Source organism: Dendrobates tinctorius, unplaced genomic scaffold (assembly GCF_039654945.1).
Source record: "Dendrobates tinctorius isolate UK_male_01 unplaced genomic scaffold, ASM3965494v1 ptg000092l, whole genome shotgun sequence".
Taxonomy (NCBI): Eukaryota; Metazoa; Chordata; class Amphibia; order Anura; family Dendrobatidae; genus Dendrobates; species Dendrobates tinctorius.
The window spans coordinates 5,454,801-5,470,714 of NW_027361760.1; the positions used below are offsets into that span (position 1 = coordinate 5,454,801).

The 15,914-nt window shown below is 61.2% G+C and overlaps 1 protein-coding gene across 1 annotated transcript in view; it reads left to right on the top strand.

The window, feature by feature from the left end:
• Nucleotides 1-15,914, top strand: part of CIMAP1D (CIMAP1 family member D) — a 283,639-nt gene that overhangs the window by 35,351 nt on the left and 232,374 nt on the right. Inside the window, exon 4 of the mRNA XM_073586331.1 lies at nt 13,954-14,067. Coding sequence (XP_073442432.1) covers nt 13,954-14,067 — 114 coding nt within the window. The remainder of the gene's footprint in view (nt 1-13,953; nt 14,068-15,914) is intronic.

Consider the following 15,914-nt stretch of genomic DNA (forward strand, 5'->3'; position numbering starts at 1 on the left):
GATGGGACTACTACTGTCCCATCATTGGCTAATGTGTCAATCACCGTCATGGTAGCAGGCATCGCCCGATGGGACTTGTAGTCACATCGGACGATGCCTGCACAGACCCACGGACAGTCAGCACAGACCACCGGCAGGCCGGCACAGCCCCACGGCAGGCCGGTACAGACCCCCGGCAGCCCACTCAGACCCCCGGACAGTCGGCACAGACCACCGGCACGCCGGCACAGCCCCCCGGCAGTCCGGTACAGACCCCCGGCAGCCCACTCAGACTCCCGGACAGTCGGCACAGACCACGGGCAGGCCGGTACAGTCCCCCGGCAGTCCGCTCAGACCACCGGCAGGCCGGCACAGCCCCCCGGCAGGCCGGTACAGACCCCCGGCAGTCCGCTCAGACCCTCGGACAGTCGGCACAGACCACCGGCAGGCCGGCACAGCCCCCCGGCAGGCCGGTACAGACCCCTGCAGCCTGCACAGACCCCCGGACAGTCGGCACAGACCACCGGCAGGCCGGCACAGCCCCCCGGCAGGCCGGTACAGACCCCCGCAGCCTGCACAGACCCCCGGACAGTCGGTACAGACCACCGGCAGGCCGGCACAGCCCCATGGCAGGCCGGTACAGACCCCCGGCAGTCCGCACAAACCCCCGGGCAGTCGGCACAGAACCCCGCAGGCCGGTACAGACCCCCGGGCAGTCGGCATAGACCCCCCGAAAGACCCAAACTGACGGCGCATCATGATGCGCACAGACCGCGCATCATGATGACGTCATTTCGACAGCCAATCGGAGCCACAGCAGTGGCTCTTTGCAGTATGGGAACTTCCGATTCTGGTATCAGATATTGAAAAAATATCGGTACTCGGTATCGGAATTCCGATACAGCGAATATCGTCCGATACCCGATATTTGCAGTATCGGAATGCTCAACACTAAGTATATATGTAGTATGTATGTTGCATGTAGTATATATGTTGTATGTATGTATGTTGCATGTAGTATATATGTAGTATGTTTGTTGCATGCATGTGGTATATATGTAGTATGTATGTAGCATGCATGTAGTATGTATGTCTTTTTTTATTTTTCTTACATTCAACACATTAGCCGGATGATGGGACTACTACTGTCCCATCATTGGCTAATGTGTCAATCACCGTCATGGTAGCAGGCATCGCCCAATGGGACTTGTAGTCCCATCGGACGATCCTGCACAGACCCCCGCAGCCTGCACAGATCTCCGGACAGTCGGTACAGCCCCCCGGCAGGCCGGCACAGCCCCCCGGCAGGCCGGTACAGACCCCCGGCAGTCCGCACAGACCCCCGGGCAGTCGGTACAGCACAGACCCCCGGGCAGTCGGTACAGACTACCAGCAGGCCAGCACAGCCCCCCGGCAGGCCGGTACAGACCCCTGCAGTCTGCACAGACCCCCGGACAGTCGGTACAGACCACCGGCAGGCCGGCACAGCCCTTCGGCAGGCCGGTACAGACCCCCGCAGTCCGCTCAGACCCCAGGACAGTTGGAACAGACCACCGGCAGGCCGGCACAGCCCCCCGGCAGGTCGGTACAGACCCCCGCAGTCTGCACAGACCCCCAGACAGTCGGTACAGACCACCGGCAGGCCGGCACTGCCCCACGGCAGGCCGGTACAGACCCCCTGCAGTCCGCTCAGACCCCCGGACAGTCGGCACAGACCACCGGCAGGCCGGCACAGCCCCCTGGCAGGCCGGTACAGACCCCTGGCAGTCCACTCAGACCCCTGGACAATCGGCACAGACCACCGGCGGGCCGGCACAGCCCCCCGGCAGCCCGGTACAGACCCCCGGCAGTCAGCTCAGACCCCCGGACAGTCGGCACAGACCACCGGCAGGCCGGCACAGCCCCCCAGCAGGCCTGTACAGACCCCCGGCAGTCCGCTCAGACCCCCGGACAGTCGGTTCAGCCCCCCGGCAGGCCGGCACAGCCCCCCGGCAGGCCGGTACAGACTCCCGGCAGTCCTCTCAGACCCCCGGACAGTCGGCACAGACCACCGGCAGGCCGGTACAGTCCCCCAGCAGTCCGCTCAGACCCCCGAACAGTCGATACAGACCACCAGCAGGCCGGCACAGCCCCCCGGCAGGTCGGTACAGACCCCCGGCAGTCCGCTCAGACCCCCGGACAGTCGGCACAGACCACCGGCAGGCCAGTACAGACCCCCGGCAGTCCGCTCAGACCCCCGGAAAGTTGGCACAGACCACCGGCAGGCTGGCACAGCCCCCCCGGCAGGCCGGTACAGACCCCCGGCAGTCCGCTCAGACCCCCGGACAGTCGGCACCGACCACCGGCAGGCTGGCACCTCCCCCCGGCAGGCCGGTACAGACCCCTGGCAGTCCGCTCAGACCCCCGGACAGTCGGCACAGCCCCCCGGCAGGCCGGTACAGACCCCTGGCCGTCCGCTCAGACCCCTGGACAGTCGGCACAGGCCCCCGGCAGGCCGGCACAGCCCCCCGGCAGGCCGATACAGCCCCCCGGCAGTCCGCTTAGACCTCCGGACAGTCGGCACAGACCACCGGCAAGCCGGCACAGCCCCCCGGCAGGCCGTTACAGACCCCCGGCAGTCCGTTCAGACCCCCGGACAGTCGGCACAGACCACCGGCAGGCCGTCACAGCCCCCCGGCAGGCCGGTACAGACCCCCGGCAGTCCACTCAGACCCCCGGACTGTCGGCACAGACCACCGGCACTCCGGCACAGCCCCCCGGCAGTCCGGTACAGACCCCCGGCAGCCCACTCAGACTCCCGGACAGTCGGCACAGACCATGGGCAGGCCGGTACAGTCCCCCGGCAGTCCGCTCAGACCACCGGCAGGCCGGCACAGCCCCCCGGCAGGCCGGTACAGACCCCCGGCAGTCCGCTCAGACCCCCGGACAGTCGGCACAGACCACCGGCAGGCCGGCACAGCCCCCCAGCAGGCCGGTACAGACACCCGCAGCCTGCACAGACCCCCAGACAGTCGGTACAGACCACCGGCAGGCCGGCACAGCCCCCTGGCAGGCCGGTACAGACCCCCGGCAGTCCGCACAGACCCCGGGCAGTCGGCACAGAACCCCGGGCAGTCGGCATAGACCCCACGGAAGACCCAAACTGACGGCGCATCATGATGCGCACAGACCGCGCATCATGATGACGTCATTTCGGCAGCCAATCAGAGCCACAGCAGTGGCTCTTTGCAGTATGGGAACTTCCGATTCCGGTATCCGATATTGAAAAAATGTTGCATGTAGTATATATGTAGTATGTTTGTTGCATGCATGTGGTATATATGTAGTATGTATGTAGCATGCATGTAGTATGTATGTCTTTTTTTTTTTTTCTCACATTCAACACATTAGCCGGATGATGGGACTACTACTGTCCCATCATTGGCTAATGTCTCAATCACCGTCATGGTAGCAGGCATCGCCCAATGGGATTTGTAGTCCCATCAGACGATCCTGCACAGACCCCCGCAGCCTGCACAGACCTCCGGACAGGCGGTACAGCCCCCCGGCAGGCCGGCACAGCCCCCCGGCAGGCCGGTACAGACCCCCCGGCAGTCCGCACAGACCCCCGGGCAGTCGGTACAGACCACCGGCAGGCTGGCAAAGCCCCCCGGCAGGCCGGTACAGACCCCCGGCAGTCCGCACAGACCCCCGGGCAGTCGGTACAGCACAGACCCCCGGGCAGTCGGTACAGACTACCAGCAGGCCAGCACAGCCCCCCGGCAGGCCGGTACAGACCCCCGGCAGTCCACTCAGACACCCGGACAGTCGGCACAGACCACCGGCAGGCCGGCACAGCCCCCCGGCAGGCCGGTACAGACCCCTGCAGTCTGCACAGACCCCCGGACAGTCGGTACAGACCCCTGCAGTCTGCACAGACCCCCGGACAGTCGGTACAGACCACCGGCAGGCCGGCACTGCCCCCCGGCAGGCCGGTACAGACCCCCGGCAGTCCGCTCAGACCCCCGGACAGTCGGCACAGACCACCGGCAGGCCGGCACAGCCCCCCGGCAGGCCGGTACAGACCCCTGGCAGTCCACTCAGACCCCTGGACAATCGGCACAGACCACCGGCAGGCCGGCACAGCCCCCCGGCAGCCCGGTACAGACCCCCGGCAGTCAGCTCAGACCCCCGGACAGTCGGCACAGACCAACGGCAGGCCGGCACAGCCCCCCAGCAGGCCTGTACAGACCCCCGGCAGTCCGCTCAGACCCCCGGACAGTCGGTTCAGCCCCCCGGCAGGCCGGCACAGCCCCCCGGCAGGCCGGTACAGACCCCCGGCAGTCCTCTCAGACCCCCGGACAGTCGGCACAGACCACCGGCAGGCCGGTACAGTCCCCCAGCAGTCCGCTCAGACCCCCGAACAGTCGGTACAGACCACCAGCAGGCCGGCACAGCCCCCCGTTAGGTCGGTACAGACCCCCGGCAGTCCGCTCAGACCCCCGGACAGTCGGCACAGACCACCGGCAGGCCAGTACAGACCCCCGGCAGTCCGCTCAGACCCCCGGAAAGTTGGCACAGACCACCGGCAGGCTGGCACCTCCCCCCCGGCAGGCCGGTACAGACCCCTGGCAGTCCGCTCAGACCCCCGGACAGTCGGCACAGACCACGGGAAGGCCGGTACAGTCCCCCGGCAGTCCGCTCAGACCACCGGCAGGCCGGCACAGCCCCCCGGCAGGCCGGTACAGACCCCCGGCAGTCCGCTCAGACCCCCGGACAGTCGGCACAGACCACCGGCAGGCCGGCACAGCCCCCCGGCAGGCCGGTACAGACGCCCGCAGCCTGCACAGACCCCCGGACAGTCGGTACAGACCACCGGCAGGCCGGCACAGCCCCCTGGCAGGCCGGTACAGACCCCCGGCAGTCCGCACAGACCCCGGGCAGTCGGCACAGAACCCCGCAGGCCGGTACAGACCCCCGGGCAGTCGGCATAGACCCCACGGAAGACCCAAACTGACGGCGCATCATGATGCGCACAGATCGCGCATCATGATGACGTCATTTCGGCAGCCAATCAGAGCCACAGCAGTGGCTCTTTGCAGTATGGTAACTTCCGATTCCGGTATCCGATATTGAAAAAATATCGGTACTCGGTATCGGAATTCCGATACAGCGAATATCGGCCGCTACCCGATATTTGCAGTATCGGAATGCTCAACACTAAGTATATATGTAGTACATATGTTTGTTACATGCATGTAGTATATATGTAGTATGTATGTTGCATGTAGTATATATGTTGTATGTATGTATGTTGCATGTAGTATATATGTAGTATGTTTGTTGCATGCATGTGGTATACTGTATATGTAGTATGTATGTAGCATGCATGTAGTATGTATGTCTTTTTTTATTTTTCTTACATTCAACACATTAGCCGGATGATGGGACTACTACTGTCCCATCATTGGCTAATATGTCAATCACCGTCATGGTAGCAGGCATCGCCCAATGGGACTTGTAGTCCCATCGGACGATCCTGCACAGACCCCCGCAGCCTGCACAGACCTCCGGACAGGCGGTACAGCCCCCCGGCAGGCCGGCACAGCCCCCCGGCAGGCCGGTACAGACCCCCGGCAGTGCGCACAGACCCCCGGGCAGTCGGTACAGACCACCGGCAGGCCGGCACAGCCCCCCGGCAGGCCGGTACAGACCCCCGGCAGTCCGCGCAGACCCCCGGGCAGTCGGTATAGCACAGACCCCCGGGCATTCGGTACAGACTACCAGCAGGCCGACACAGCCCCCCGGCAGGCCGGTACAGACCCCCGGCAGTCCGCTCAGACACCCGGACAGTCGGCACAGCCCCCCGGCAGGCCGGCACAGCCCCCCGGCAGGCCGGTACAGACCCCTGCAGTCTGCACAGACCCCCGGACAGTCAGTACAGACCACCGGCAGGCCGGCACAGCCCCCCGGCAGGCCGGTACAGACCCCCGCAGTCCGCTCAGACCCCCGGACAGTCGGAACAGACCACCGGCAGGCCGGCACAGCCCCCCGGCAGGTCGGTACAGACCCCCGCAGTCTGCACAGACCCCCGGACAGTCGGTACAGACCACTGGCAGGCCGGCACTGCCCCCTGGCAGGCCGGTACAGACCCCCGGCAGTCCGCTCAGACCCCCGGACAGTCGGCACAGACCACCGGCAGGCCGGCACAGCCCCACGGCAGGCAGGTACAGACCCCTGGCAGTCCACTCAGACCCATGGACAATCGGCACAGACCACCAGCAGGCCGGCACAGCCCCTCGGCAGCCCGGTACAGACCACCGGCAGTCCGCTCAGACCCCCGGCAGTCCGCTCAGACCCCCGGACAGTCGGCACAGACCACCGGCAGGCCGGCACAGCCCCCCAGCAGGCCTGTACAGACCCCTGGCAGTCCGCTCAGACCCCCGGACAGTCGGCACAGACCACCGGCAGGCCGGCACAGCCCCCCGGCAGGCCAATACAGACCCCCGCAGCCTGCACAGACCCCCGGACAGTCGGTACAGACCACCGGCAGGCCGGCACAGCCCCCTGGCAGTCGGCACATACCCCCCACAGGCCGGTACAGACCCCCGGGCAGTCGGCATAGACCCCCCGGAAGGCCCAATCTGACGGCGCATCATGATGCGCACAGACCGCGCATCATGATGACGTCATTTCGGCAGCCAATCAGAGCCACAGCACTGGCTCTTTGCAGTATGGGAACTTCCGATTCCGGTATTCTATATTGAAAAAATATCGGTACTCGGTATCGGAATTCCGATACAGCGAATATCGGCCGATACCCGATATTTGCAGTATCGGAATGCTCAACACTAAGTATATATGTAGTATATATGTATGTTACATGCATGTAGTATATATGTAGTATGTATGTTGCATGTAGTATATATGTTGTATGTGTGTATGTTGCATGTAGTATATATGTAGTATGTTTGTTGCATGCATGTGGTATATATGTAGTATGTATGTAGCATGCATGTAGTATGTATGTCTTTTTTTTTTTACATTCAACACATTAGCCGGATGATGGGACTACTACTGTCCCATCATTGGCTAATATGTCAATCACCGTCATGGTAGCAGGCATCGCCCAATGGGACTTGTAGTCCCATCGGACGAACCTGCACAGACCCCCGCAGCCTGCACAGACCTCCGGACAGGCGGTACAGCCCCCCGGCAGGCCGGCACAGCCCCCCAGCAGGCCGGTACAGACCCCCGGCAGTCCGCACAGACCCCCGGGCAGTCGGTACAGACCACCGGCAGGCCAGCACAGCCCCCCGGCAGCCCGGTACAGACCCCTGGCAGTCCGCTCAGACCCCCGGACAGTCGGCACAGACCACTGGTAGGCCGGCACAGCCCCCCAGCAGGCCTGTACAGACCCCCGGCAGTCCGCTCAGACCCCCGGACAGTCGGTTCAGCCCCCCGGCAGGTCGGCACAGCCCTCCGGCAGGCCGGTACAGACCCCCGGCAGTCCACTCAGACCCCCGGACAGTCGGCACAGACCACCGGCAGGCCGGTACAGTCCCCCAGCAGTCCGCTCAGACCCCCGAACAGTCGGTACAGACCACCAGCAGGCCGGCACAGCCCCCCGGTAGGTTGGTACAGACCCCCGGCAGTCCGCTCAGACCCCCGGACAGTCGGCACAGACCACCGGCAGGCCAGTACAGACCCCCGGCAGTCCGCTCAGACCCCCGGAAAGTTGGCACAGACCACCGGCAGGCTGGCACAGTCCCCCCGGCAGGCCGGTACAGACCCCCGGCAGTCCGCTCAGACCCCCGGACAGTCGGCACAGACCACTGGCAGGCCGGCACCTCCTCCCGGCAGGCCGGTACAGACCCCTGGCAGTCCGCTCAGACCCCCGGACAGTCGGCACAGCCCCCCGGCAGGCCGGTACAGACCCCTGGCCGTCCGCTCAGACCCCCGGACAGTCGGCACAGCCCCCCGGCAGGCCGGCACAGCCTCCCGGCAGGCAGGTACAGCCCCCCGGCAGTCCGCTCAGACCTCCGGACAGTCGGCACAGACCACCGGCAAGCCGGCACAGCCCCCCGGCAGGCCGGTACAGACCACCGGCAGTCCGTTCAGACCCCCGAACAGTCGGCACAGACCACCAGACAGTCGGCACAGACCACCGGCAGGTCGGCACAGCCCCCCGGCAGGCCGGTACAGACCCCCGCAGCCTGCACAGACCCCCGGACAGTCGGTACAGACCACCGGCAGGCCGGCACAGCCCCCTGGCAGGCCGGTACAGACCCCCGGCAGTCCGCACAGACCCCCGGGCAGTCGGCACAGAACCCCGCAGGCCGGTACATTCCCCTGGGCAGTCGGCATAGACCCCCCAGAAGACCCAAACTGACGGCGCATCATGATGCGCACAGACCGCGCATCATGATGACGTCATTTCGACAGCCAATCGGAGCCACAGCAGTGGCTCTTTGCAGTATGGGAACTTCCAATTCCGGTATTCTATATTGAAAAAATATCGGTACTCGGTATCGGAATTCCGATACAGCGAATATCGGCCGATACCCGATATTTGCAGTATCGGAATGCTCAGCACTAAGTATATATGTAGTATATATGTATGTTACATGCATGTAGTATATATGTAGTATGTATGTTGCATGTAGTATATATGTTGTATGTGTGTATGTTGCATGTAGTATATATGTAGTATGTTTGTTGCATGCATGTGGTATATATGTTGTATGTATGTAGCATGCATGTAGTATGTATGTCTTTTTTTTTTTTTCTTACATTCAACACATTAGCCGGATGATGGGACTACTACTGTCCTATCATTGGCTAATGTGTCAATCACCGTCATGGTAGCAGGCATCGCCCAATGGGATTTGTAGTCCCATCAGACGATCCTGCACAGACCCCCGCAGCCTGCACAGACCCCCGGGCAGTCGGTACAGCACAGACCCCCGGGCAGTCGGTACAGACTACCAGCAGGCCAGCACAGCCCCCCGGCAGGCCGGTACAGACCCCCGGCAGTCCGCTCAGACACCCGGACAGTCGGCACAGACCACCGGCAGGCCGGCACAGCCCCCCGGCAGGCCGGTACAGACCCCTGCAGTCTGCACAGACCCCCGAACAGTCGGTACAGACCACCGGCATGCCGGCACAGCCCCCCGGCAGGCCGGTACAGACCCCCGCAGTCCGCTCAGACCCCCGGACAGTTGGAACAGACCACCGGCAGGCCGGCACAGCCCCCCGGCAGGTCGGTACAGACCCCCGGACAGTCGGTACAGACCACCGGCAGGCCGGCACTGCCCCCCGGCAGGCCGGTACAGACCCCCGGCAGTCCGCTCAGACCCCCGGACAGTCGGCACAGACCACCGGCAGGCCGGCACAGCCCCCCGGCAGGCCGGTACAGACCCCTGGCAGTCCACTCAGACCCCTGGACAATCGGCACAGACCACCGGCAGGCCGGCACAGCCCCCCGGCAGCCCGGTACAGACCCCCGGCAGTCCGCTCAGACCCCCGGAAAGTCGGCACAGACCACCGGCAGGCCGGCACAGCCCCCCAGCAGGCCTGTACAGACCCCCGGCAGTCCGCTCAGACCCCCGGACAGTCGGTTCAGCCCCCCGGCAGGCCGGCACAGCCCCCCCGGCAGGCCGGTACAGACCCCCGGCAGTCCGCTCAGACCACCGGCAGGCCGGCACAGCCCCCCGGCAGGCCGGTACAGACCCCCGGCAGTCCGCTCAGACCCCCGGACAGTCGGCACAGACCATCGGCAGGCCGGCACAGCCCCCCGGCAGGCCGGTACAGCCCCCCGCAGCCTGCACAGACCCCCGGACAGTCGGTACAGACCACCGGCAGGCCGGCACTGCCCCCCGGCAGGCCGGTACAGACCCCTGGCAGTCCACTCAGACCCCTGGACAATCGGCACAGACCACCGGCAGGCCGGCACAGCCCCCCGGCAGCCCGGTACAGACCCCCGGCAGTCCGCTCAGACCCCCGGACAGTCGGCACAGACCACCGGCAGGCCGGCACAGCCCCCCAGCAGGCCTGTACAGACCCCCGGCAGTCCGCTCAGACCCCCGGACAGTCGGTTCAGCCCCCCGGCAGGCCGGCACAGCCCCCCCGGCAGGCCGGTACAGACCCCCGGCAGTCCGCTCAGACCACCGGCAGGCCGGCACAGCCCCCCGGCAGGCCGGTACAGACCCCCGGCAGTCCGCTCAGACCCCCGGACAGTCGGCACAGACCATCGGCAGGCCGGCACAGCCCCCCGGCAGGCCGGTACAGCCCCCCGCAGCCTGCACAGACCCCCGGACAGTCGGTACAGACCACCGGCAGGCCGGCACAGCCCCCTGGCAGGCCGGTACAGACCCCCGGCAGTCCGCACAGACCCCGGGCAGTCGGCACAGAACCCCGCAGGCCGGTACAGACCCCCGGGCAGTCGGCATAGACCCCACGGAAGACCCAAACTGACGGCGCATCATGATGACGTCATTTTGGCAGCCAATCAGAGCCACAGCAGTGGCTCTTTGCAGTATGGGAACTTCCGATTCCCGTATCCGATATTGAAAAAATATCGGTACTCGGTATCGGAATTCCGATACAGCGAATATCGGCCGCTACCCGATATTTGCAGTATCGGAATGCTCAACACTAAGTATATATGTAGTACATATATTTGTTACATGCATGTAGTATATATGTAGTATGTATGTTGCATGTAGTATATATGTTGTATGTATGTATGTTGCATGTAGTATATATGTAGTATGTTTGTTGCATGCATGTGGTATACTGTATATGTAGTATGTATGTAGCATGCATGTAGTATGTATGTCTTTTTTTATTTTTCTTACATTCAACACATTAGCCGGATGATGGGACTACTACTGTCCCATCATTGGCTAATGTGTCAATCACCATCATGGTAGCAGGCATCGCCCAATGGGACTTGTAGTCCCATCGGACGATCCTGCACAGACCCCCGCAGCCTGCACAGACCTCCGGACAGGCGGTACAGCCCCCCGGCAGGCCGGCACAGCCCCCCGGCAGGCCGGTACAGACCACCGGCAGTCCGCACAGACCCCCGGGCAGTCGGTACAGACCACCGGCAGACCGGCACAGCCCCCCGGCAGGCCGGTACAGACCCCCGGCAGTCCGCGCAGACCCCCGGGCAGTCGGTACAGCACAGACCCCCGGGCAGTCGGTACAGACTACCAGCAGGCCGGCACAGCCCCCCGGCAGGCCGGTACAGACCCCCGGCAGTCCGCTCAGACACCCGGACAGTCGGCACAGCCCCCCGGCAGGCCGGCACAGCCCCCCGGCAGGCCGGTACAGACCCCTGCAGTCTGCACAGACCCCCGGACAGTCAGTACAGACCACCGGCAGGCCGGCACAGCCCCCCGGCAGGCCGGTACAGACCCCTGCAGTCCGCTCAGACCCCCGGACAGACGGAACAGACCACCGGCAGGCCGGCACAGCCCCCCGGCAGGTCGGTACAGACCCCCGCAGTCTGCACAGACCCCCGGACAGTCGGTACAGACCACCGGCAGGCCGGCACTGCCCCCCGGCAGGCCGGTACAGACCCCCGGCAGTCCGCTCAGACCCCCGGACAGTCGGCACAGACCACCGGCAGGCCGGCACAGACCACCGGCAGGCCGGCACAGCCCCCCGGCAGGCCGGTACAGACCCCTGGCAGTCCACTCAGACCCCTGGACAATCGGCACAGACCACCGGCAGGTCGGCACAGCCCCCCGGCAGCCTGGTACAGACCTCCGGCAGTCCGCTCAGACTCCCGGCAGTCCGCTCAGACCCCCGGACAGTCGGCACAGACCACCGGCAGGCCGGCACAGCCCCCCAGCAGGCCTGTACAGACCCCCGGCAGTCCGCTCAGACCCCCGGACAGTCGGCACAGACCACCGGCAGGCCGGCACAGCCCCCCGGCAGGCCAGTACAGACCCCCGCAGCCTGCACAGACCCCCGGACAGTCGGTACAGACCACCGGCAGGCCGGCACAGCCCCCTGGAAGGCCGGTACAGACCCCCGGCAGTCCGCACAGACCCCCGGCAGTCCGCACAGACCCCCCACAGGCCGGTACAGACCCCCGGGCAGTCGGCATAGACCCCCCGGAAGGCCCAATCTGACGGCGCATCATGATGCGCACAGACCGCGCATCATGATGACGTCATTTCGGCAGCCAATCAGAGCCACAGCAGTGGCTCTTTGCAGTATGGGAACTTCCAATTCCGGTATTCTATATTGAAAAAATATCGGTACTCGGTATCGGAATTCCGATACAGCGAATATCGGCCGATACCCGATATTTGCAGTATCGGAATGCTCAGCACTAAGTATATATGTAGTATATATGTATGTTACATGCATGTAGTATATATGTAGTATGTATGTTGCATGTAGTATATATGTTGTATGTGTGTATGTTGCATGTAGTATATATGTAGTATGTTTGTTGCATGCATGTGGTATATATGTAGTATGTATGTAGCATGCATGTAGTATGTATGTCTTTTTTTTTTTTTTTTTTACATTCAACACATTAGCAGGATGATGGGACTACTACTGTCCCATCATTGGCTAATATGTCAATCACCGTCATGGTAGCAGGCATCGCCCAATGGGACTTGTAGTCCCATCGGACGATCCTGCACAGACCCCCGCAGCCTGCACAGACCTCCAGACAGTCGGTACAGACCACCGGCAGGCCGGCACAGCCCCCCGGCAGGCCGGTACAGACCCCCGGCAGTCCGCACAGACCCCCGGGCAGTCGGTACAGACCACCGGCAGGCCAGCACAGCCCCCCGGCAGGCCGGTACAGACCCCCGGCAGTCCTCACAGACCCCCGGGCAGTCGGTACAGCACAGAACCCCGGGCAGTTGGTACAGACTACCAGCAGGCCGGCACAGCCCCCCGGCAGGCCGGTACAGACCCCTGCAGCCTGCACAGACCTCCGGACAGTTGGTACAGACCACCGGCAGGCCGATACAGACCCCCAGCAGTCCGCACAGACCCCTGGGCAGTCGGTACAGACCACCGGCAGGCCGGCACAGCCCACCGCAGGCCGGTACAGACCCCCGGCAGTTCGCACAGACCCCCGGGCAGTCGGTACAGACCACCGGCAGGCCGGCACAGCCCCCCGGCAGGTCGGTACCGACCCCCGCAGCCTGCACAGACCTCCAGACAGTCGGTACAGACCACCGGCAGGCCGGCACAGCCCCCGGCAGTCCGCACAGACCCCCGGGCAGTCGGCACAGACCCCCCCCGGAAGGCCCGAACTGGCGGCGCATCATGATGCGCACAGACCGCGCATCATGATGACGTCATTTCGGCAGCCAATCAGAGCCACAGCTGTGGCTCTTTGCATTATGGGAACTTCCGATTCCGGTATCCGATATTGAAAAAATATCGGTACTCGGTATCGGAATTCCGATACAGCGAATATCGGCCGATACCCGATATTTGCAGTATCGGAATGCTCAACACTAGCGGTAATACATAATTACACGTGTAGCTGTACCGCAAACAATAATCATAAAACACATCTGTAAACATTAAGTACTGGAAGACACCTATAGGGAAGGGAGGCATGTGAGAGACTTCATATCTTACCCTCTTACATGAAAAATATTTGTCTAAATACTTTCATACTTTCAGACTTCATTGCTCTTCTGTTCACAAAATGGCTGATGATGGAGGCGCATGTAATCAGACCTGTCCCTTAGCCTCCACCAATTGTATAACAGCTTTCCCATGTGCAGTCGACACATTTAAATTGTATCTGCAGTGGAAGAATCCACTTGAAATAATAAATCAAATAACAATGGGTTCTCTGCATCTTTTATGTATTTTATCTCTATTCCTCTATCACGTTACATTCTATGCTTTCATATTTAGCCTGACAATATTTTGTTTCATTCTATTTTTTTATCTCTATTTTTAGTATATAGGATTTATTTGTTTGTCTTTTTTCACTAGCTCATGCCAGTGATTGTAGTCCAGGACCTCGGTATTATGTGGAACCATGCCTAACACGTTTTGGCCGGAGTGCTGGACCTGCATACTCCATACAGGCACGAGGCAAATCAGCAGGTAAGAGGTAACAACATGAGGATAGGATACGCAGGAGATGTTCCTGTGCCATCCGTAGCAGGAGCTGGCTGTAATACTCAGACAAGGTCCACCTGCTTGTGCTTGGACAAGATTAGAGAGAGAAAGATTAGATTAGGTTAGAGAGAGAAAGAAAGAGGGGAAAGAAAGAACAGAGAGAAAGAGAGAAAGAAAGAGGGGAAAGAAAGAACAGAGAGAGAAAGAAAGAGGGGGAAGAAATAAAGAACAGAGAGAGAAAGAAAGAAAGAGGGGAAAGAAAGAAAGAACAGAGAGAAAGAAAAAGGGGAAAGAAAGAACAGAGAGAAAGAAAGAAAGTACAGAAAGAGAGGAAAGAAAGAACAGAGAGAAAGAAAGAACAGAGAGAGAGAAAGAAAGAACAGAGAGAGAGAAAGGAAGAACGGAGAGAGAGAAAGAAAGATTAGAGAGAGAAAGAAAGAGGGGAAAGAAAGAAAGAAAGAACAGAGTGAAAGAAAGAACAGAGAGAGAGAAAGGAAGAGAGGAAAGAAAGAAAGAAGAGAGAGAGAAAGAAACAGAGAGAAATAAAGATTCTATAAAGATAATATAGTAGCCCGGCTCACATTTTAGTGCCCACCTGAGCCTCCTGATGCAGGACATATCATGATCCGCTCACATGGCCAACATCCCCGAGTTCAAGGCGATCCCGCTGTCGGAGGAGGACACGGTGATGGATCTGAAGCATTCCCTGAAGTGCCTCCATGGTTCCGTCACAATCTCCTCCTGAAATTACCTAATTTCCGGTCAACTTCCAGCACGTCACTTGCAGTGGAACGTCACGTGCAAATCTTAAAGTGCTCCTCGGGGCTCCACCGTGTACTCCTGTGTCTGCGGTAAAAGTAACCTCTCGGCCGGGGCAGTGGGGCAGATTCAAAATCGGGACTGTGCTGCTGGATCTGGGACGGTTGGGAGGCATAAATGCTCCCCACCATACACCTTGTACACACATGGCTCTGCACACCTCATACACACACGACTCCGCTCCGTACACCTCGCACACACACAGCTCCACTCAGTACACCCATGGCTCCATTACATAAACCTCGTACACTTGCGACCACGCTCTGTACACCTTGTACACACATGGCTCCACTACGTAAACCTTGTACACATACAGCTTTGTTCCATACACCTCGTACACAAGCGGTTCCAGTCTGTACACACGCGGCTTCACTCTGTACACCCCGTACACACACGGCTCTGCTCCGCTCCATACACACACGGCTCAGCTCTGTACACTTTGTACACACAGGGTTCCATTTTGTATGCCCCAAACACACACGGCTCTTCTCCGTACAACCTGTACACCCATGTGTTGTGAATTCTCTCTCTGGCTTCCCTTTGGTGATTACTGAAGATAGTGGAGCTGGTCAGATTGAGAGTTCTCTTTCTGGGCTCTCTCTGGTGGTTACTGGAGGTAGTGGAGCTTATCTGATTGACAGAGGCTTGCCACCTGATAGACGATTGGAGATCTGGGGTTTCTGATTGGGATTTAAGACAGCTGACTCCCTCTATCCCTGCTGGTGATTTTCTTGCTGTGCTTCCTGAGGTCTGTTGTCTCCTGCTCTTTCCCTGCATGTTCAGCTAAGTGGTTCATTTGCTATTCTGTTTGCATTTGATCTGGTTTTGTTTATCTCTGCTTTGTGTGGGTCAGGTAGCCCCGTCTGGGGCTGTGCTGAATCACCGCCCATATGTTACTGCATGTGCCAGTTTGCTTTGTCCCCTTTTATATTGGTCTCCTTTTGCTTTGCTGATATGGTGGGGGGCGAAGTCGTGTGACTTCAGTGTTTTTTGCTTCAGACGTGTTGGACTTT